General features: G+C 34.8%; 1 protein-coding gene across 4 annotated transcripts in view; it reads left to right on the forward strand.

Moving 5' to 3' along the window:
* The window catches only part of OTOGL (otogelin like), a 156547-nt gene that overhangs the window by 53971 nt on the left and 79289 nt on the right, over positions 1 to 23287 (forward strand). For all 4 annotated transcript variants that reach the window (XR_013155846.1, XM_077111518.1, XM_077111519.1 and 1 more), the window contains 5 exons: positions 633 to 740; positions 1495 to 1633; positions 12557 to 12691; positions 18896 to 19045; positions 21367 to 21486. Coding sequence is in view for 3 of the 4 variants with exons in the window: in XM_077111518.1 (XP_076967633.1) it covers positions 633 to 740; positions 1495 to 1633; positions 12557 to 12691; positions 18896 to 19045; positions 21367 to 21486 (652 nt within the window). In the remaining variant the exon portion in view is untranslated. The remainder of the gene's footprint in view (positions 1 to 632; positions 741 to 1494; positions 1634 to 12556; positions 12692 to 18895; positions 19046 to 21366; positions 21487 to 23287) is intronic.

Consider the following 23287-nt stretch of genomic DNA (forward strand, 5'->3'; position numbering starts at 1 on the left):
TGTTTTAAGATACTTTTGCATGGGTTAATCTTTCAAACAGGAAATAATACTTCAAAGGAAACTAATGTTCAAATCTTACGTTAAACAGAAAGAATGCAAAATCTTGATATGCTGGATTTTTTTGTTGAAAATATACCTAAACTAAACTAACACTCATGATTTTAGCGTTTAGCATTCATACAAGGAGCTTTTTGTTAATTTCTCCATCTGCAACTATCTATCTCATAATTTACAACTATTTAAAAAAAAATTGTTAGATCCACAGACTCCTTTTTTTTTTCATGTAGCATCAAAGAAAGGGGCCCTTGTTTCCTCTCTAAATGTTTTTCTTTTTCCAGAATAGCCCACTTTACCAGGAAATACAGGCTTCCATTTCCATTTTATTGTGTTGTGCTAATGAAAATATTAAAATACTGTTGCTAATCATTCACTTGGCATATAATTATGATATGGAAGGTGCTGTGTGGAAAGAAGGGTGGAGAAGATTGTATGCAACCTTCTATATTCAGATAACACATGCATAAAACAGCTATAATCAGTATAGATGGTGTTGAATGGGACAAGATTAGTCATATGCCTTTAAAATGAAATTAGTAGTTTAACTAAATAGCATTTATTTCTTCATTTGGCAGAATGGCTGAGCACAAAGGAAAGTGCTATGTGCCTGAAAGCTGTCCCTGTATCTGGAAGGATTGGGAATACCTCTCAGGAGAAGTGATTGCTACACCATGTTATACCTGGTAATGAGATCCATTTACTTTACAAAAAGTTTTCCTAAGCAGTTGTTTTGGTTTCAATCATCTCATTGTATTCACCTAATGAGACTGATTTCAAAAAAAAAAAAAAAATCGAGCCTGAGTAAATAAGATTTTAAATGTAACTGGAATTTGGTAGAGAACCACAACATTATTTTTATGCATATTTGTTCATCCCAGAAGAAAAATGTGAAGTATGATAATTTGGAAATTTAACAGAAGAAATTAACTTGAGCTTACAAGAAATGATGACAAATATTTCAGAGAGATCACATTTAATGCAAGACTTTTTTGTTTGCTTGTTTGGAAATATGGCAAAAAACAATACTGTCAAATGAAATTGAATTATAGTTCCCTTCAAATCTAGGCAAAGTTTTCAAATTCTTAAGCAACACCATTTCTAGTGTGTTTAAACTGAGTCAAATATAGAAAGTTTCGTTGTGTTCTTTTGGCAAACTAGTAAACCTATGTTCAGTTTTTTTCATTTTATCACCTATTTCCTGGGTGACCCAGTCACAACTTCTTAACTTGGTTGTAGGGTGTAAAATTTGTTTAAAATGGTACATATTTATCTTATTTGTCAATGTAATAGAGGTTATCACAATGAGTTGGCAGTATTTGTAGGAGCTATTGACTCAGTGAATACTTTTGAATAAAACTTTCCAATGTTTAGTCTGCTTGAAAAACACTAATTAGAATGAAGTTTCTTAGAAAATTAACTAGTATTATTTTCTGATAGTGTCTGTCGGCGAGGAATGTTCAATTGCACATATTTTCCATGCCCAGCAGTTTGCACAATATATGGGGATCGCCATTATCATTCTTTTGATGGACTGGAATATGACTATGTCAGTGATTGCCAGGTGTTTTTGATAAAGGTGGGTCACAATTACTCATGTTTACTTGCACTTCTGCATGACAGTGTAAAAAAAGAACTGGTTTGGTTAGTGGTAAATCATGTCCTTAGTAAAATCTACAAAAGTTGCAGTCATTTTAAACTACTTTTCCTGACTTTTTCCTAAGTTTTATTATTTATATTTGGTGGAGTAATTCTTAACTTTTCTTTGCCTCTGTTTCATCATCTGTAAACTGAGAGTAATAATTGCACCTGAGTAATTATTAGTAGGTGTAGTTGTGAGTAGGGTAGGTGTAAGAATCGAATGAGATAAATATACATAACACTTATAAAATTGTGCTTAATGTATAGAAAGTGCTTGACAAATGTCAACTATCTTTATTTTTATCAGCTTGGTTTGGTAAATATAAATATAAGACATTAAACTATGCATGGGACTATGTATTGTTTACGGTTATAGCAAACAAAAGACATTAATCTCAATTCTAGAAATGCTATTTTGATTTGCTTTGACAAAGTCTGGGCTTTGTATATCTGATTAATTCCTTAAAAGTTCCATTATTTTACTGTATTTGGATTTCTGTACACCTAAATTTTCTTTAGACACCCCTGAACTGAGTGTTAATTTCTAAATTAAAGCTTTAGGAAGAAGTTGTGCAAGAATAAATAACATATACCTCTTCCTCTAACAAGGGAACCTGTGATTATCTTGAAAAATGCATTTTTCTAGGTATGGATAAAGCTTGCATGTGATCCTTTGTTTTAAGCATATGTCAAAAAAGAAGAAAATTGATGCCATTTTATGTTAGTTCTATTAAATGAAAAATAAACAATACAATCTATGGCCTTGCAAACTTAAACAAAGCTCCTGCTTATGTTTTAAACCATTGCGTTCCCCATTTGAAACTCTTTGTATCATTCTTTATGAATGTTCTTAAGGAATAATCCCTGGGAATGAGCAGCGCTTATCAAACATTAATGAGCATACAAATCACCTGGAAACCTTGTTAAACTACAGATCCTGAGTCTCTAGGTTTGGAGCCAGGTCTTGGCTTCTGCTTTTTTTAAACAATTTATTTTTCTGTATTAGAGAAGTTGTGGGTTTACCAGAACAATCATGCATAAAATACAGGATTCCCATACACCACCTCAGCACCAACACCTTAACATTTGTTAAAATTGATGATAGCACATGTATATAATTGTACCATTAACTAAAGTCCATGATTTAACTTAGGGTTCACTGTGTATGTAGTGTTCTATGGAGTTTTGAAAGAAATTTTATTCTATTACTATATATACAATCTGACAATTCCACTTTTAATTATATGCAGATATATATTTCAGTGCTGTTAATTATGCTTACAATTCTGTGCTACTATCACCACTGTTACCAAAACACTTGTTTTCATTCTAAATAGGAGCCTGGTACATTTTAAGCCTTAACTTCCAGTTGACTATCTTCACTATTCTCACCTCATACCTTGATAAACTAAATTCCAGCTCCTAACTCTGCATTTGCTTATTCTAATTGTTTCAAATCAGTGAGATCATGCAATATCTCACTATGGACATTGCTATGAATAATGTTGCAAATGCTGCTATGGATGTTGCTACGAATAATGTTGCAAATATCTATTTGAGTTCCTACTTTCAGTTCTTTGGGGAGTATACCTAGTTGTGGGATTGCTGGGTCATGTGGTAGTTTTATAATTAGTTTTATGAAGAACCACCCAAATGTCTTCCACGATGACTGTACCATTTTACATTGCCACCAGCAATAAGTGAGTGTTCTGATTTCTATGCATCCCCTCTAGTGCTTGTTATTATTACTGTTTTTTAATAACAGCCATTCTAATTGGTGTGAAAAATCATCTCATTGTGGTTTTGCTTTGCATTTCCCCGATGGCTAATGATGTTGAACATCTTCTCATATGCTTTCTGGCCATTTTTATATCTTCTTTGGAGAGATGTTTTTACAAGTCTTTCACTCATTTTTAAATTGGGTTACTTGCCTTCTTGTTAAGTTGAAGGGGTTCTTTATGTATTCTGAATATTAAATACTTGCTAGGTATGTGGCTTCCAAATAGTTTCTCCTGTTGTGTAGGTTGTCAATTTGCTTTCATGGTAAAGTCCTCTGAGGTGTAAAAGTTTTAAATTTTGATGAGGTTCCATTTATCTATTTTTCATTTTGTTGCTTGTGCTTGGAATTTAAATGATAAGAAATCATTGCCTAATGCAAGGTTCTAGAGAATCTTCCCTACATTATCTTCTAGGAGCTTGGTAATTCTAGCTCTTATATCAAAGTCTCTGATCCATTTTGAGTTGGTTGAGATGGTGTGAAGTAGGGGTCCTCCGTTTTTTTTGCAAATGGAGATTGAGTCCACCACCCCCACCCCGCCCCGCAACCGATCATTTGTTGAAGAGACCATTCTTTCCCATTTGAATGGTCTTCACCCTCTTGTCAGTGTGAGCACTGAGTTTTGAGCTCTCAGTTCTATTCTGTTGGCCTATATATCTGTCTTGTGTCAGTACCATGCTATTTTGATTCCTTTTGTCATGAGTTTTAAGATCAGGAAGCATGAGTCCTCTGATTTCATTCTTTTTGCAAGATGGCTTTAACGATTAAGGGCCCTTTTTCTGTATAGATTTGATGATTGGCTTTTCCATTTCTGTAAAAAAAAAGGTTGTTGAAAATTTCATTGGTATTGTACTGAATCTTTAAATTACTTTTGATAAGATTGGCATCTTAGTGATATTTGGTCTTCCCATCCATGAATCACAGAATGTCCTTCCATTTATTTAGATTTTCTTTTATTTCTTTTAGCAATGTTTTGTAGTTTTCTGCATGCAAGTACTTTATATCCTTGGTTAAATTTGTTCCTAGATACATGATTCTTTCAGTTGCTATTGTGAATTGAATTTTTAAAAAAATTTCTCCTTCCAATTGTTGATTACTTGTGTATAGAACCATTACTGAATTTTGGGCGCTGATCTTCTACCCTGCCATTCTGCTGAATTCATTTATGGACTGTAGGAACTCTGTTGTGGATTTTTAAGGATTTCCTTTACATAGGATCATATTATCCTTTTTTTGTTGTTGTTGTGGATTTTTAAGGATTTCCTTTACATAGGATCATATATGTATTTTAAGGATTTCCTTTGCATAGGATCATAAAACTTTCATAAAGTTTTACTTCTTCCTTTCCAATATGGGTGCCTTTTATTTCTGTTTCTTGTCTAATTGCTCTGACAAGAACTTTCAGTACAAAGTCAAATAGCACTGGTGGTAGTCGGCATCCTTGTCTTGTTCCTGATTTTAAAGGGAAATTTTTCAGTCTTTCACCATTAAGTAAGATGTTAGGAGTGGATTTTTCATCTATGCCCTTTGTCATGTTGGGGAAGTTTCCTTCTATTCCTAGTTTTCTGTTTTGATTAAGAAGGTGTGCAGGATTTTATCAAATGCCTTTTCTGGACCAATTGAAATATTACTTGTGTTTTTCTTTCTTCTTCTGCATTCCCCTGTGAAGCCATCTGGTCCTGGCATTTTCTTTGGAGGGAGGTTTTTGATTGCTTATTCAATCGTTTTGCTAGTTGAGATCTTCAGTTTCTTGGTAGTTGTGTGTGTCTAAGAATTTGTCCATTTTATCTAGGTTATCTAATTTATTGGTGCAAAGTTGTTCATAGTATCCTTTTCTAGTCCTTTTTATTTCGGTGGAGTTAGTAATAATGTCCTCCATTTCATGTCTGATCTTATTTATTTGAATCCTCTTTCTTTTTGACTTTGTCATTCTGGTTAATTAATGGTTTGTAAAATTTCTTGTCTTTTTGAAGAACCAACCTTTGGTTTTGGTGATTCTATTTTTTTTCCTATTTCGTTTATTTCTGCTCTAGTCTTTGTTATTTCCTTCCTTTTGTTTACTTTGGGTTTAGTTACTCCTTTTTTTCTAGTTCCTCCAGTTTTGAGATTAGGTCTCTCATAGGAAGTCTTTCTTCATTTTTAAGGTGAGCATTTAGAGCTATAAATTTCCCCTCTTAGTACTACCATCACTGCATCCCATATGTTTTGATATATTGTGTATTCATTTTCACTGTCTTCAACATATTTCCTAATTTCCCTTGTGACTGCCTCTTTAAGCCATTGTTTCTTAAGATTGCATTGTTTGATTTCTGTCCTGTTTATCTTCCTTTCCTCCCTCTGTTATTGATTTCTAGCTTCATTCCATTGTACTCAGACAATACACATTGCATGATTTCAATATTTTGCAATTTATTGTGACTTCTTTTGTGACCCAACTTATGGTCTCTCCTGGAGAATGATCCACGTGCAGTCAAGAAGAAAGTGTATTTTGTTTTAATTTGGTGCAGTGTTCTATATATGTCTGTTAGGTCCAGTTAGTTTAGTGCCATTTTAGTCCTATATTTCCTCATTGAACTTCTGACTAGAAGTTCTAGCCATTACTGATAGTGCTATGTTGGCCTACTACTATTAAAGAAGACCCATCAATTTCTCCCTTCAAATGTATCAGTATTTGCTCAACAGTAAGATGCTACATCTTCCTGATGAATTGTCCCATTTATCAGTATATAATGGCCATCTTTGTGTCTTATAACTGTTTTTGATTTAAAGGCTATTTTATCTGATATTAGTATAGTCACCTCAGCTTTCTTTTGGTTACCATTTGCATGGTATATATATATATATTTTCTATCATTTCACCCTCAACCTATTTGAATCTTTGAATTTATTGTGAGTGTCTTGAAGACGACAGCATATAGTAGGATTATACGTTTTTATCCATCTGCCTATCTCTGCCTTTTCGCTGGAGAGTTTAATCTATTTATATTTAAAGTCACTACTGATAATACAGGACTTCTGTGATTTTTAGCCTTTGTGAGTCTTACACATTTTTTTGTCCCTCACTACTCTTAATGCCTGCTTTTATATTTATTTGATTTTTCATATTTTACCATATTGAGCGCCTTCTCATTTCTGTCTGGATATATTTTTCGTCTGTTTTGCTTGTGGTTATCATGGGTTAAAATTTAGTATACTAAATATATGACAATCATGTCTGGCTTGATACCAACTTGACTTCATTAGCATGCACTTATGTTTTCCTAAATCCCTCTTTCCCCCTATCTTTTTTTTTGTACTTCTTACCATTTGTATCTTTACATGCTATATGTCCCAAAACATAGTTTTATTATTACTTTTTATGCATTTGCCTTTTAGCACATGTAGGAATTAAGAAGTTGAGTTACATACCAAATAGTACACTACAATAAAACTAGCGTTTACAATTATCCAAATGGTTATCTTTACTGCAGGTGTTTATTCCCATTTAAAAAAATTAATGCAATTTTATTTAGAAATATTCACACACTATACAAACCATTTAAAGTATACAATCACTAGCTCACAGTATCATCACTTGGTTGTGCATACATCCCCAAGATCAGTTTTAGAATATTTTCGTCACTCCAAAAAAGAAATGAAAATAAAAAAGAAAAACAAAATTCTCCCATACACTTTATTCCTCCTTATTATGGACCCACAGTATTGGTGTAGTACATATGTTACTGTTGATAAAAGAGTATTAAAGTGTTGCTATTAACTATAGTCCATAGTTTGCAAGAGGTATTTCCCATATGCCCCTTTATTATTAACAAATTGTAAATAATGTTGTACATTTGCTTGTAGGGCAGGTTTAGTGGTGATGAACACTCTCAGCTTTTGTTTATCTGAGATTGTCTTAATGTTTCTCTCATTTTTGAAATAAAGTCTCCCTGGATATAAAATTCATGGCTGGTAGTTTTCTTTCAGTACTTCAATTATGTCAGCCCACTGCCTTTTTGCCTCCTTCGTTCCTGAAGAGAAATTGGCACTCAATCTAATTGGGAGCCCCTGTGCATAACATGATGCTTTTCTCTTGCAGCTTTCAGAACTCTCTCCCTGTCCTTTGTTTTTGATAATGTGATCATTAAATGATGACCCATCATATAATATAAGTTTTTCTTCATGTTTATCCTATTTGGTGTCTGGGCTTCTTGGAAGCACAGGTACAGGCCTTTTGTTATGTTGGGAAATTCCCTGTCAATATTTCTTTAAATATTCTTGTGTCCTTTTCTCTCTTTCTTTTCCTTCTGGAACTCACATAGTCAAATACTGGTGTACTTGATGGCATCCTAAGGTGTTTGAAGCTATTTTTGCTCTTAATAATTCTTTATTCTTTCTCTTCCTCATCTTGACTTACTTCGAGTGTTTTGGCTTTGTGTTCACTGATTCTTTCTTCAGTAGTTCCAGTCTGTTCTTGAAACACTCCTGGGAAGTTTTCATTCCAGTTATTGTGGTCTTTAACTCCAGTAGTTTTGTTTGGTTCCTTTTTAAAATTTCTGTGTTTTTACTAAGACTCTCAACTGCTCATTCATTGTTTTCTTGATATCCTTTAGTTATTTCTCTGTATTTTCATTAATCTTTTTGTGCATTTTTAAGGTAATTTTTTGAAAGACTTTGTTTGGTGTGACCACATTCTTGTCTTCTTCAATGATGCTTTCTGGATTTTTCCCTCTTTCTTTGGATGAGCCATCATTTCCTGTTTCTTTGTCTGGTATTCTTCTTTTGCACCCTGTACAGTGTAATATTTTAAAATGTTAACTCTGGGATTCATTCCCAGAGTTAACATGTCTGTCCCTTGATTTTCTAAGCAGCTGGTTATAAGACAGGAACTTTCTTGAGATTTGGTCTTCCTATCAGGAAGTTCTTCCAAAGACAAAGGCACTGTTGAGGGTTTTTCCTGTCGTTCTGGGTCTCCATCTTGCCCTGAGCTGTTGCTTGTGTTGTTTTGGAATTTCCCTGTTTAAAGAAGTTTGGTTGTGCCTCTGTTTCCCAGGGGACAGTCTTCCCTCTCTCATGTTTGAAGGTGGAAGCTTTGCCCCAGACTTCCCACCTCTGTAGTTCCTTTACACTCCTTTCATTGGGTCAGGCTGCTTTTACCTGGAGGACGAATTCTGGGAGCGGGTGGTGAGGTAAGGGGCATGCTGGAGAGAACTTTCCAAAGTCTGTCATTTCCCACCAAAACAGGACCAGGGACCCACAAAGAGGGTGCAGACTGGTTCCAAAGAATCCCTCTTAGGGGATCAGAAAGGGCTCCAAACTTTCTCTGACAACTCCTCAAAGCTGAGCTTTTCTGGCCTCCCCTAGAAAATGCAACTAACCATCCCACACAGAAGAAGTGCAGTCTCTTTTAGTCTCCCTGCGCCCACCTGCCCCCCACGCCCAGTCTCGGTCTGAGGAAGACTGAAACGATGGCTGCTGCTGCCTTTGTCTGGGCGTGTTCAAACAATGGCTGACACGTTCCCAGCATCCTGTCATCAATCAAAAGCTGTGTTCAGTGTTCAGCCGTGCCACCTCAAATCTTGGGAAATAGGATGCTTATGTCCCTTTCTGTTACTAGCCAGAAGCTGGACCCCTCAGCCGTCTGTTGGGAGAGTGGAGCTTGGGTACTGGTGAGTGCCAGCTTCCTGGCTCTGAAGAGCAATTTACAGTCCTTTACTGTAATTTATCAGCTTCTTTGTCCCACTCTTCCTTGGACACTGTACAGTGTTCTTCTGGCCTCTAGAGTTTCAGAATAGTTGTTTCAGACACTTCCAGCCTGTTTATTAGTATTTGGGTGGAAGGACTGAGTTCTGGAGCTCCCCAATCTACCATCCTCCCCAGATTCTGTATTTTAAACAAGCTAACAAGCAATGCTGTCTCTCCTTGTCCACGTATTATATTTTGAGAAGGAAGGCTGTAGAATATTTTTCCTTCTTAAATAAAAAATGATTTTAATTATTTTGTAATTTTCCCATGAAATAGTTAACTTTAAGTAACATTCAGAAAAAAGAAGTATCTTTGAAAATGTATCAAACGTGATAAAATTTACTTCCTATTGGATATAGATCATTGAAATTAAGGAGGCACTTCTTTTTATAATATTATTTTAAGTAGTAAAACAGAAACTTCATATTCCATGGGAGAAAGAAATTCTTTTAAAGTGCCTACTAAAAACCTTCAAAACTCTTTGAATGGATCATCATTTTGCAAACATTTTCCAGTGTGTGACAAAGATCCTTACTCATTCATTTAATGAATAAGTTTTTGGGATTATTGAATAGAAACTGTACTAATAAAGACATGCCTACTGTATATACTTTATATTACAACAAATTTCTCCATAAAATTCTCAAGTTTTGAGGGTAGGGATCATGCCTTGTACTTTTTTTTTCCTTTCCCAAGTCAGGTTGCAAATGCTGGACATGAGGTGAGCTCTTATTTAATCAGTGTTCTCTGCTTGACTTTTTCTTAGCCCCTTGTTTACCTTTGAGCATAAAATGCATAGTATTTATCACTGTATTTTCAAATAATGATTGTGTAGAATATATTTCATATCGAATATTTGTCTTAACTCTTTTGATTCCTTGTAAAATGAAAGTAAATTGTTGTATTTGACTATGAATGGACTGTAGCAATTTCTTTATTGGTGTTGCAGTATAACAGTGCCAGTACATTTAGCAGGAAAGAGTCATTAAAGCATGGCACCTAGCCTTTAAAAACCTGATTTCCTATCTTCATTTTAACTTACCACTATATCCTTCTATTAAAATGAACACTTTGTAGTTTTTGTGCTTCCTTTCGTTCTGTCTGCTTCCCCATAGCTTGCTCTCACTTCTTTAGTCCCTACGTACCTCATGGGTCTCTCTATTCTATTCACCCTTAGCTCTCATTGTAAAACTTTTTTTTTTTAAACTGTCTTTTGAGAATCTGATTGGCTAGAATTGTCCTTTTTCTGCCAGCATTAAAGTCCCTTGGCCCATCTATGAATGTACTGCTCTTGGGTCTATTCAGCTAAGGATGCTTTTTCAACAGAGACTTTGTATGTGATCATTAAACTGTAAAGGGGCTGAGAATTAGGACAAATGCAGAGGCTGATATGTTTAATACAATAATATATTAACATGAGAGGTGCTGACAGTTTATGTTTTGGGTTTATTTGGGAGAATGTTCTCCATCAGAATATTCAGTCCCTGACATTAAAGGGTTTTAAGGAACCCATGTGTCACATTGTTGTTGACCTTTTTCCTTTAGCTTCGTAATCATTACTATGTTGCTTAGCAACTCTGTGACATTATCTCCAAACCTAATATTAATCTGAAATACATGAGAAATGGAAATTGCAGAGATGTGGCTCTAAGGAATTGCTATTGTTTCAAGTTACTGTTAGCATAACATGATATTATTGACAGACCATACAATATAGAATATTTCTTGGCATTTATGATTTATTACAAGGAATTAGGATAACACTGAGTCAATTTAATTAGTAGTAATAGAAATGTAATGCTAATAACAAAGGTTTTCAAACAGATTTTTACATCCCTTCATGTAAATAATTCTTCCCAGGAGGAAAAGCAAAACAAAGCCCCGGGTTACATTTTGTTCTTTTTCTTCTTTGAAAATCATTCATGAAGGCAGAAAAGTGTGGCATTATTTTTTGTAGTACAATGCAATCATCATCTTAATGATCCTTATTATTCTCCTTTCAACATTTAGGCAAGACTTTGCAAAGGATTGTTGAAGAAGAAACAAAAGCTCCTAGTTTCTATGAGTGAGAAATGAATCACAGAGAGGCACAATTATTCCATCCATAGATTCATTGAAAAGCCTACCCTTTAGGCACTATGCTATAGGAATTAATAATAAGGCAGGAAGAATTTGGCCAAAGAGATTATTGAGCTAGTGTTCATATTGCTGATGATGTGAACAGCTAAATGTGGAGAATTTACATCAAGACATATATAATTTCCAAGCATTTAATGGCATTCATCATCCTTTTGATGAAACTCCTACCAGCTTTTGTTAGAGGAAGGACTGTAAGTTTTGGGAAAATATAGACCACTTTGAGAATCTGCTGAATACCATTGACTCGTCTCCTAGGAAAATACGTGTACTCATGGCCAACACTTGCAAAGAATTTCCAGGGTCTGTAGAACCACAGCATCCTATTCACAAAACTGGAATACCAAGTTAGAAACCACCATTCTAGATAATGTAATCTTAGAGGATGGAGTGGGGAGTGACCAAAGAGAAGGGAGCTAATTAGAGCTGAGGGTGTCAGACTTAGAATGTGTGAGACTAAATATTCTCTGAAACTAGGGAGTCATTGTATTTAAAGTTGACTTTTCTGCTCAACTATCACTATCCCCTTTTTGATTTCTTTACAAGTGGCATAAAAAAACCCAAAAAGGTTAAGGTTTTGAATTCTGCCCTCTGTCCTTAGCAAAGTGACCATGGATTATCACTTAATCCCTCTTAACTTCTGTTTCCTGATCTGTAAAAGAGCAATAATACTTAATTCCAGAATTCTGATGAGGATTAAATAAGAAAATATATATAAAGTTCAAAGCAAATCCTCAAATTATATGTCATGTATTATCAATACAAATTTAATTTTTGCATCTATTTGAGTTTTTTAACTTGTAAGCAAATTATTCAGCTTGAAAATTCTTAAAACAAAAGACGTGATGTACAAAGTGAGAATATGTATGTTAAAATTCCCCTCATAGACATATTGTCTTGTGAGGCATTTATTGGTCAAAGAAAGTGTTAATGGTTAATAAATTTAAGCTATATTAATAACATGTAAAAAAAAACTTTTGTTAGAACAAACTTTTGACAGAAGAAATTACAGGTAAATTTTAAAGATTGAGCAATCTAGGTATATTTTTAGAAAATTCTTTGTATTATTATATATATAATTTATATCATAGAGGTAAGTTGTGTATCAATTTTAATGCAATCTATTTTAAATTTGGGTCTTATTTATGATATTTTAATGAAAATAGGTAAAAATTATCTATAGTGTATAACATTTGTATTAATTAAATACTTTTGATATTTCAGAGTGCAGATGATTCCGATATATCTGTCATTGCTCAGAATAAGAAATGCTTTGACAATGATATCGTTTGTTCTAAAAGTGTTTTGATTTCAGTCGGGAACACTGAAATTTACCTGAATGATGCTCCTTACAAACAGGTTAGTGAATTGTTTATTTTAGAATCATTTTAACTTGTCCTGAGGATACTAGAAATAAAATAGAAACAATTCCACTGACTTGGAATCTTTGTTCTATCACCTGCTAGCTGAGTCACATGGAGAAGTTTACTTAAGCTGCATTTTTTCCATCTGTAAATTTAGGCTAATTATAGAATCTACTTCTTAAACTCTCATGAAGATTAAATTAGATAATGAATTTGAAGTAATGACTCTTTTCTCCTTGGTCCTTCTTCTTTTTAAAGACTCAGAAGACATGCTCTGGATGAAATGATGTTTGAACGAAGACTTAAAGGAGTAGATATTAGCCAGGTGAAGGGAGTGAGTATGATGTCAATCAATATAGAGGAATGATCACATTCAAAGGTCCAGAGTTGAACGATAAAATGACATTTTGGGAGAACTGCAAGTGGTTTAGTTTTGTTGAAGCATAGTATATAGAGATGGTAGAGGAAAGGTGTGGCAATGAGATTCAGGGAGAAATGTTCTGATTGTAACACAGGGACATGAAGGGAAAGGCAGTAGGCTAGGTCCAGACTAGCCCATAGGGGATACTGAATGGCATACGTATTTGAAGTTTATTTTACAGGTAAGAAATATTGGAGCTAGGGAGTGATATGATCTGACAAATGGCCTGTTCTACTTTGCTAGCTGCTGGAATGCAATATACCAGAAACAGAATGGCTTTTAAAAAGGGAAATTTAATAAGTTGCTAGTTCACAGTTCTAAGACTGAGAAAATGTCCCAATTAAAACAAGTCTATAGAAGTGTCCAAATTAAAGGCATCCAGGGAAAGATACCTTGGTTCAAGAAGGCCAATGAAGTTCAAGGTTTCTCTCTCAAGTGAGAAGGCACATGGCGAACACAGTCAGGGCTTTTCTCTCATCTGGAAGGGCACATGGCGAACATGGCGTCATCTGCTAGCTTTCTCTCCTGGCTTCCTGTTTTATGAAGCTCCACGGGAGACATTTTTCTTCTTCATCTCCAAAGATCACTGGTTAATGGACTCTCTGCTTCTTGTGGCTATGTCTTTCTTCTCTGGTCTCTCTGAATCTCCTTCATTCTCCAAAATGTTTCCTCTTTTATAGGACTCCTGAAACTTCTCAAGACCCACCCAAATGGGTGGAGACATGTCATCACCTAATCCAGTTTAACAGCCACTCTTGATTAAATCACATCTCCAGGGAGACAGTTTCAAACATACAGTATTGAATAGGGATTATTCTACTTTTATGAAATGGGATTTTGATTAAAACATGACTTTTCTAGGGTGCATACATCATTTCAAACCAGTACATGGCCATTAAAAAAATGACTTCTTTAATGAGATTTTAGAACAGTGTTTCTCAAAATGTGTTATGAGCCTTATGCATTAAAATCATCTAGAGTGTTTAATATAAGTGCTGGTTATTGAACCCTGCCTAAGTAATTGGAATCTTTGGGGTTAAGAATGAAAATTAACATTTTTAAGAGGAACCCAAGATAATTCTTCTGTACACTAAAGTTTGGGAACCATTGCCTTAGAACCTAACATATATATCTCAGTCAGAATATCAAGGCCAATCCACTAGCACTTAAACTTGGGGCAAAACAGAGGTCCTACAGGCATTTTCACATCTTTCTGAAGTTGTTACAGCAATATGGTGTAGCCATCAGCTGGATATTCATTTATAGGGGAAGTTCCTCTTTAAGAATAAGGATGTGTTAAGAACTTGAGGGAAATATTGAATGCTCTTGTAAAGAGAATTTGACACATTTTTAAAGTGGAAATTACATCTATGCATAATTTTTGACTTCCAATTTTCACCTATATGTAGGTGTTGATGAATCTCATATATATAAGTTGTAAAGTATGAAGTAAAATTCAGAAAAGTCATATAGATGGTTTGATTCTAGCACATCCTGCACTAATATTTTTTTCTCAAACCTCATAAGTGAAAAAAAGTGTCATTTATTATATGAGAGATGCTCAACCAGAGGAAGAAAAATTGTAAATGTACAATTCTAATTTTATCAAATATTTAAGATGCAAACATTTTATTACTTTATTTAAGCTGCACTTAAAATGTTTTAATTTCACAAATTTCTCAGTTATAGAAATATAACTAGAACTGGTTTAAAGTGCTTTAATTCTCATCTGAGGTGGAGGTCCCTATTTTGGGCAATTTATAATATTTCATTTTGTAATGAGAAGCATTCATCTCCAATTGAACAAAAAAGGATTACCTTTCTTATAAATTGTCCTTTGTAAAGAAAATGAAGGATTTTACCTATAAACGCAAATAAAAAATACATGTTTTTGCATTAAGATATGTAAACCAATCTGAAGGAAGTCTAACAATAAGTGGCCTTATCAAAAAAATCCATTTTGTGTCCAAAGTGTATCTCAACCAGCTCAGAATATATTTTGAAAAGCAATGAGAAAATACATGAAAGAATTGTCAAGGAGCAATAAGCCACAAATATTCTGCTTACCTTTTTAAATTCTAGCTGACCATGCTGGAAGGTGAGACCTGTGAACAGTCTGGTGCAGGAAGGTGCTAAAATTATATGTCACACCCGAATGAAGCTGAGGATGCCACCATAAACTTGACAAAGTACCTCTTTAACAAGGAGTTAACATTCAAATGGCAGAGATAGACAATAAAGTCAAAGATAAATTAGATAGTGGAAAGGTACTGAAAAGTGAAATGAAAACAATAAAAATTGGCTTTATGACAGAGAGTGACTTGGCGGCTGGGCTGTCTATACAATTTGTGGGGCCAAGGGCCAAATGAAAATGTTGGGTACCCTTGTTGAAAACAGGAAAAAATCTTTTGTTGTCTCTCCTGACCTGTGGTGGTTTTTTTTTTTTTTTTTAATTTGCTGTTCAATGCGGTCTTCACTTGAGTACAGGGATATGCTGGGTGAGTGTAGACCTTCAGGGCACCCAGGACCTCATCCTGCTGCTCAGCACCAGCCCGTGGGCCAGTCCCCTCTGCTCCCCACACCTGCACCTGGGCCCTCTCTTGGGGAGGAGGACAGCAGTGGTCTCAGGGTGGGAGCAGGGAAGTGAATGACATAGAACCCATCCTGGGGAGAAAGGGAGGCAGTGGGAAATAGAAAGTCCCCTCAGCTGAGGCTCCAAATCCCCCAGCACATGCTTGATTTTCCCCATTAGACTTACAAAGTGCAAGTTGAAAGATAAAATTGCAAGATGACAACTACAGAGCATTAAACCCCATGTATGGGGCCCTCTTCCCAACATGGGACCCTTCATCAATGTGCTGGTGTCAGCCCATCAAGCCAGCCCTGGTTGCGGGTAAGAGTTCTACTTTAGGAGGGACTGTCTGGAGAAGTCTCTCGGAGGGGAAATGGGTCATAGTCGATGGGGTTACAAAGATCTGGTAAAAGAGCATTCCGAGGAGAAGAGCTTCTACAAGAAGAATGCAAAAAACAAGGAAACAAAAGTACAAGACTTGAGATAAGGAAAAGCTTGGTAATTATGAAGAAAAGAAGGATGACCCCAGCAGACTTGGGACTTGGCCTACAAGGGTAGGGAATCATGGAGTGAAAGGAAGTAAGTTTAGGTAGACCAGTTAACAATATATACAGTTTTGGTTTTGCCTAATATATACTCTTATATACCACATTCTATATGCACGCTCTCTTTCCTTGTCTCTCTCTTTATTCATACACACACATATAAGTCTAATTTATGGAGCACCTATTATATGAAAAATCTTAGTCTAGGAGACTGCAAACTCCTTATGTATATGATTAAGTTCATTGAATTTGCCCCATGAATACTTATTAAAATGTCTACTATAGTATACTATTTCCAAACTGTGCTTTTGTTATTACTGGAGAAAACAATAATAGATACCATATTTCTTTTCAATTTTCATTCTGCTTCTGGTTAAATGTGTTTTAATAATTTTGATTTAACTATGTATTTTTTTTAACTTTTTAAATTGAGATTTATTATGTATTCACATACCATATAATCATCCAAATTGTAAAATCAGTGGTCCATGGTGGTCATCATGTAACTGTGTATTTATCACAATTGATTTTTGAACATTTTCATTACTCCAGAAAAGATAAAATTAAGTAAATATAGAAGTGAAAAAGAACACCCAAATCATTCCATATTTGTCTCACCCCCTACTATTTATTTATTTTTTGGTCTTTTTTCTTCCTCATCTTTCCATACATTAGATAAAGGGAGTGTCAGACACAAGTTTGTCACAATCACATCGTCACACCTTAAAAGCTCTGTAGTTATTCAATCATCTTTAAGAATCAAGGCTATTAGATTATAGTTCGACAGTTTCAGGTACTTCCTCTTAGCTACTCCAATACACCAAAAACTGGAAGGGGATATCCATATACTGCATAAGAATGGCCTCCAAAATGACCTCTTAACTCTATTTGAAATCTTTCAACCACTGAAACTTTGTTTATTTATTTGTTTGTTTGTTTATTTATTTGCATGGGCAGGCACCAGAAAGTGAACCCGGGTCTCTGGCATGGTAGGTGAGAATTCTGCCACTGAGCCACTGTTGCACTGCCCTGAAACTTTATTTTCTTCTATTTCTCTTCTCCCTTTTGGTCAAGAAGGCTTTCTCACTCCCACAATGCCAGGGCCAGACTCATCTCTGGGAGCCATGTCCCATATTTTCAGGAAGATTTACACCCCTGGAAGTCATGTCCCACACTTGGAGGAAGGCAGTGAGCTCATCTGCAGAGATGACTTAGAGAAAGAGGCAACATCTGAACCACAAAAGAGGTTCTCTGGGGGTGACTCCTAGGCATAATCATAAGTAGGCTTAGGTTCTCCTTTGCAGGAATAAGTTTCATAAAGGCAAGCCCAAATATTAAGGGCTTGGCCTATCAAATTGGCAGTCCCCAATGGTTGCAAGAATATCAGGTCTTCCCCAGGTGGGGAAGTTTAATATTTTTACCTTTTCCACAGTTCCACAAGGGGACTTTGTAAATACTTTTTAGTCTTTTAGTTTCTAGGTCAGATTCAATGTAACTGTGTCTAGGGTAAAGCCCCCAATAGAGAAGAGCATTGCATGTTCTCACTTTCTCAATGGGCTCTATCTCTAGTCTCTCCCTACTTTATACTTTCCAACGTATAAATTATTTTTAAAAACATACCAATATGTCTCACCTGCCATGCAGGTTCGATTTCCTGTCCATGCATCTCCCCCCCAAGCAAACAAACAAACAAGAAACCCCAAACAAACAAAAATTCAACAAATGGTGCTGCAATAACTATATACTCACATGGAAAAAGAATGAAATGTGACCCTCACCATACGTCATACAAAATATATATATATATATACAAATGTGGTTTTTCCTTTCCTTTGTTGACTTCATTTTGCACATGAAATTAGTAGCCCTTAACTGTATGGGTAAATCAGTGACAAAAGTTCTCAGATTACATGCCATCATGTAATCTATACTCTAGTCTTTGTTTGTTCTCCTTAGTCCTGAACAAATTGTGGAATTTCCTGTCCCTAATTTTTACTCAAGCTATTCTTTTGCTTGGAATGATTTCTTCCCCATTCTTAATCCCAGCCATATGCTTTCCTATGTATGCCCTCTTACCAATGGGTTCGTATGCCACTTCCTGCAAGAAGCTTTTGTATGTTCCTCTCATGGAAATTCATCTCCCTTTCTGTACCTTTGGTTTTGATTTATCAAACTGGAATGAAAACTCCAGGAAGGAACCCTAGAACTCTGTTCAGTAAATAGATGATGAAATCAGTAGACTACTTTCATGCTGTCACTGACTATCAGAAATAAGAATAGGCTCACATTTCCATCTTTTGCTAGCAGGATCATTCATTTGTCCCAAATCATATGCATTCATCAGTAATGTAGAACTTTTTCTTCAGCAGAGACAGCTCATTAACGTCCTTTAGCCTTGTTTAACATTCTTTATGTTCTTCTCCACAACTGAAATATGATCTTTCCCTTGTCCATTTATCCAGGTTGAGCCCATCTACCAGTCGTATTTGGTTATCTACTTTTATGTAGTTCCTGTTTTATGCATTTGTTTCATCTTTTCCTATAGAATTCAGAAAAGACATGGCCTACGAACATACTTCTTGATGGATATTACTTAATTTTATATAGCTTTGTTCTAGAGAATATGAAATTCATTTTTTCTTTATGATGTTCTTTTTAAAGAAACGATCAGTTTTTTTCCTGGAAAATAAACCAACATATCAGCTTTGGAAGGCTGGCTACTACATGATAATATACTTTCCAGAGAAAGATATCACTGTTCTTTGGGACCAAAAGACAACCATTCACATCAAGGTTGGACCGCAGTGGAAGGTAAGGTCAACTTATGCTCCAGGTGAGACGCAAGAAAAAAATTACATTTTATGTCAGATGTCTTATGGAAATATGCATTTTGAAAGACTTTAATGTTTTACAAATTTAAGATATGATTGTATTTTGATGTAATTATTGTTTTCCTTAACAAGTTAGGTTAGATCCCTGCAAAGCACAAGTTTACCAAATAGCATACAGTGTTTATGTACAGTTCTTTTTGTCTTTAGCCTTACAGTATCCAGTTTTCCGAAGCATGGATCTGTGATCTGTCTGTAATAAAGTTACATTCCTTTGTCATAGCCCGCATTTCATTATTTCCCTGCACATTCTGCATATATTTTTAAAGTTTGTATACAGAAAAACTTACTCTTATGGTATACAGTCCTATAGATTTTGACAAGTTTATGGAGTCGTGTATCCACCACTTTAGTTCTTTATAGGACAGATCAATCAACCCCAAATTCTCTCACGTCCCTTTTATTGTCAACTCCTACCTTTAAACCCCTAACTGCTGGCAATCACTAATCTATTTTCCATTCCTGTGGTTTTGCCTTTTTCAAGTATTATGCAAATGGAATCATGCAATATGCAGCTTTTTGTGTCTGTCTTCTTTGACTTGGCAAAATGCATTAAAGAATCATTCATATTATTATGTCAATTAATGGTTTCTTTTTTATTGCTGAGTGGTTTTCTGTTGTGTGGATTTTTTACAGTTTATTTATCTATTCATCAGTTCAAGGTCCTGTCTGGGTTAGTTACAATTTTTAGTGGTTTATATGTTAAATTGTTTTAAATATAGTTTCTTGTTGAATATTGTTATTTAATATTGTTAAATATTCATTTGTTGTTTTAGATATTTTAAAACCAATAAAAACTTTAAATTTTTATTTACATGTTTTTTTAAGCATTGATATATTTAACAAAATCCGGTTTATTTGAAATTGAGATAGAGGCGCATGGATATCGTCTATGGCAATTAAAGAAAAATTTGGATAGCAACAACATAGTTTTATAAGTGTATGGAAATATACATTTTAAAGGACTTTAATGTGTTACAGATTTAAGATACGATTGTATATTGAAGTCGTTATTGTTCAGCCTTAAGGGGGGAAAAGCCCTTAGATCTATTACTATGTATTTGCTGGTGTCCTTTCTTTCTTCAATGAAGCTAAAATAACCTTTAGTTATTGCCACACCTTTTCAACTAATGCTCTCTGTCATTCTCCATCATGCATCTTCCTTTCCCTACAAATTAACCATCTTCTGTTTTTGCTGGGGCAGATTTTGCATAGCTACAGGTGGAAGCTCTCTTTGGAGGTTGTTGTAGTTTCTGAGGGCCTGTGGTAGACAGTGGCCATGGCAGTCATAAACCTAAGGTTATTTCTGCTTTGCTGGAGACATGTACAATCAACTCCACTGTTACTGAAGGGCTGCATTTCATTCTTCAGTACACAAGAGAGTTCAATATGTTTAAATTCAAGGTTTTAATGAAGAGTTCATTGTCCATCCCTTCCCACTTAATCATTCCCCTTCACCTAAGGACAAAACTGTTCACATTATTTTGAGAAAACCCAATGGGTATTGCTGATATGAATTAGAGTAACTATTCTGTGACCCATAATAAGCTTTATAAAAATTCAGTAAAATCAGAATCTAGACTAGAATTTAAATTTCATTTATTGTGTCCCATGGTAGCATGATTTATGAATATTAAAATTAGGTTTTTCTTTAAATGGTACTTTTTTGAATGTTTTGGTTTTACAAAGTATGACATAGGAAAATAGATTATCTTTATTATTTCAGCATTTATGATATATAAAACCTTAAACATAGCAGGAGAGGGCCTTTTATCATTAAAAACATGTATATGTAAACAAATACATAAATTGCATACTTGCATATATGTATACATAGTGTTTGTATTATACTTTTCCAAATTACTTATGTTATTAGATGTATCAGTGTAAGAGGCTGGTAAGTATGGATAGATGTAATTTGGGGGATGATAAGGTATTTTTGAGAAATTAAAATAATTGATAAATATAATTAAATAATATCAAAATACACTTTCTTCAAACATTTATCTTTTTAATGGTTGCTATGGAAATTTTGGAAAAGTATATTTTAAATGTTTCAAAAGTTTTAGTGATTGGGCAGGCCACAGTGGCTCAATGGCAGAGTTCTCGCTTGCCATACTGGAGACCTGGGTTTGATTCCCAGTGCCTGCCCATGCCAAAAAAAAAAAAAAAGATTAGTGATTATGAATCCTTAAATGTTAAAGTGAATATGGAATATTTCATGGTAATTTTCTTTTATTGTAGAACAAATTATCGGGATTGTGTGGAAACTTTGACAAATGCACTTCAAATGATATGACCACATCTAACAACTTGGAAGTGAGAAATGCCCAAGTATTTGGAGATAGCTGGGCATTAGGGCAGGTGAGTTAACTATATGCATTTCAGACTAAACAAATATATTTTAGTATATTCATTCACTAGAATGCTTTATTCCTAGAAGACAATTTCCTTAAATAATGTTATTTTAAGTAATGCTCGTATAGTAATTCCAGGTTAAACTACTTTTACATTACCGTCTCAGTTCTTGTGACAACCTTATGGAGGAGAAGGTGTTTTCTTCATCTTGTAGATGAAGAAATTAAGCCTCAAGGAAGTTAAGTAACCTGTCGAATATTGTACAACCAGAAAGTAGCAGAGGTGAAATTTTAACTCATATCTTTATCAACACATCTGTTTTCCTAAGTATGACATAATTATTGCCATCTCAAAGCAAGGAATAAAGAGAGGAAGAATTTCCTAACTTTTGTTCTACAGAAAACTGTTTCATGTTATGTTATGCTAGAATAATTCAGAAAACAAATCAAATTGGAAATCGGTCTATTTTTTTTTGTAGGTTTTAAACCATTTTTTCTTTTTAACTGGAAGGAGTGTTCCCAACAATTTTCTGTTTAGTTATTATTTGATTAGTTGTTTAATATGATTAATTGCCTAATATGTCTAAATCTCTTTAAAAAATAAAGAGGTTCAGTAAAATTTGAGCAAGTATAGTTTAAAATATTCTAAATAATTTTAGAATATAAAGGTTTTATTTTTAAATATACAAAATATCTACTATATTGAGAGAAACAAAAGCCTTTTAGTTCTAACTACCAAACATCTTGTTGCCTTCAGAATTTTTTTTGGAAAAGCTATTTTAAATTTATCTTATTTGTAAATGAATTATGGTATTACTAATTTCAAATCATATTTAAATATTTGGACCAAACAAATAATTCTGAATCCCATAAAATTTTTTTTTATTCATTTCCAGTGGACAAAGCAAAACATCAAATCATTTTTTAATTAACTCAGTTTTATTTAGTACTTAATATTGCCCATATTATACAGATACATAGTATATATAAAACACAGCTTCCTCCAGCCTTAGGAATTTATTATCCACGTTAGTAGTGAGATAGAATAATTAACAATGAAAATATAATGAGATAAGTGCTTCAGTAGAGTTGCACATAAAATGGGGGTCATGGTGGTCAATGAGTTTCTGAAGAAGGTGTCCTCGAGGAAAAGGTCATAGGATTTATAGGCAAGTGAAGATTATGGGGAAGAGTACAACAGATAAAGAAGGGAGTAGCCATTGAGATGGTGTCAGGAAGGATGAAAAGAGCATGGTACCTAAGGGAGATTTCAGAAAGTATTGAGGATGCACGGGTGGTTCAGTGATGGAATGCTTGCTTTCCATGCTGGAGACCAGGGTTTGATTGCCGGACCATGCACCACCCTCCACCACCCCTCTCCCCCCCCAAAAAAGTATAATATGACTGTGTGTAGGGTTTGAGGTAAGGGAGGCCTGAAATGCAAAGCACAGAGCTTCATAATTCAATGACCAGCTTCGGCCCAAAGACTAGAGTGAAGGCTCTTATAATCTAGCTAGAAATATTGAGTCAGTGGAGATTTAGAGACTGCATAAATTTGAGAGATACTGAAGGTTAAAATCATTGGTATCTTTTGAAACATTGCATTGGGGAGGATGAATATGATGACAAAGGAAGTTTTCTTACTGGCTTACTGGGTAGATGTTGCCCCAGTGGCCGGGCAAGAAGCTCAATGGCTTTCTTGGTGGTGGGGGAAAAAGGGGTCAGCACAATGGTGTAGAGGTAAGCACAGCTGGGGATGTGTTGAGAGGAAAAGTAACTGAGTAATATTTAGATGGAGACATCCAGGC

This window comes from Tamandua tetradactyla, chromosome 7, assembly GCF_023851605.1.
Source record: "Tamandua tetradactyla isolate mTamTet1 chromosome 7, mTamTet1.pri, whole genome shotgun sequence".
Taxonomy (NCBI): domain Eukaryota; kingdom Metazoa; phylum Chordata; class Mammalia; order Pilosa; family Myrmecophagidae; genus Tamandua; species Tamandua tetradactyla.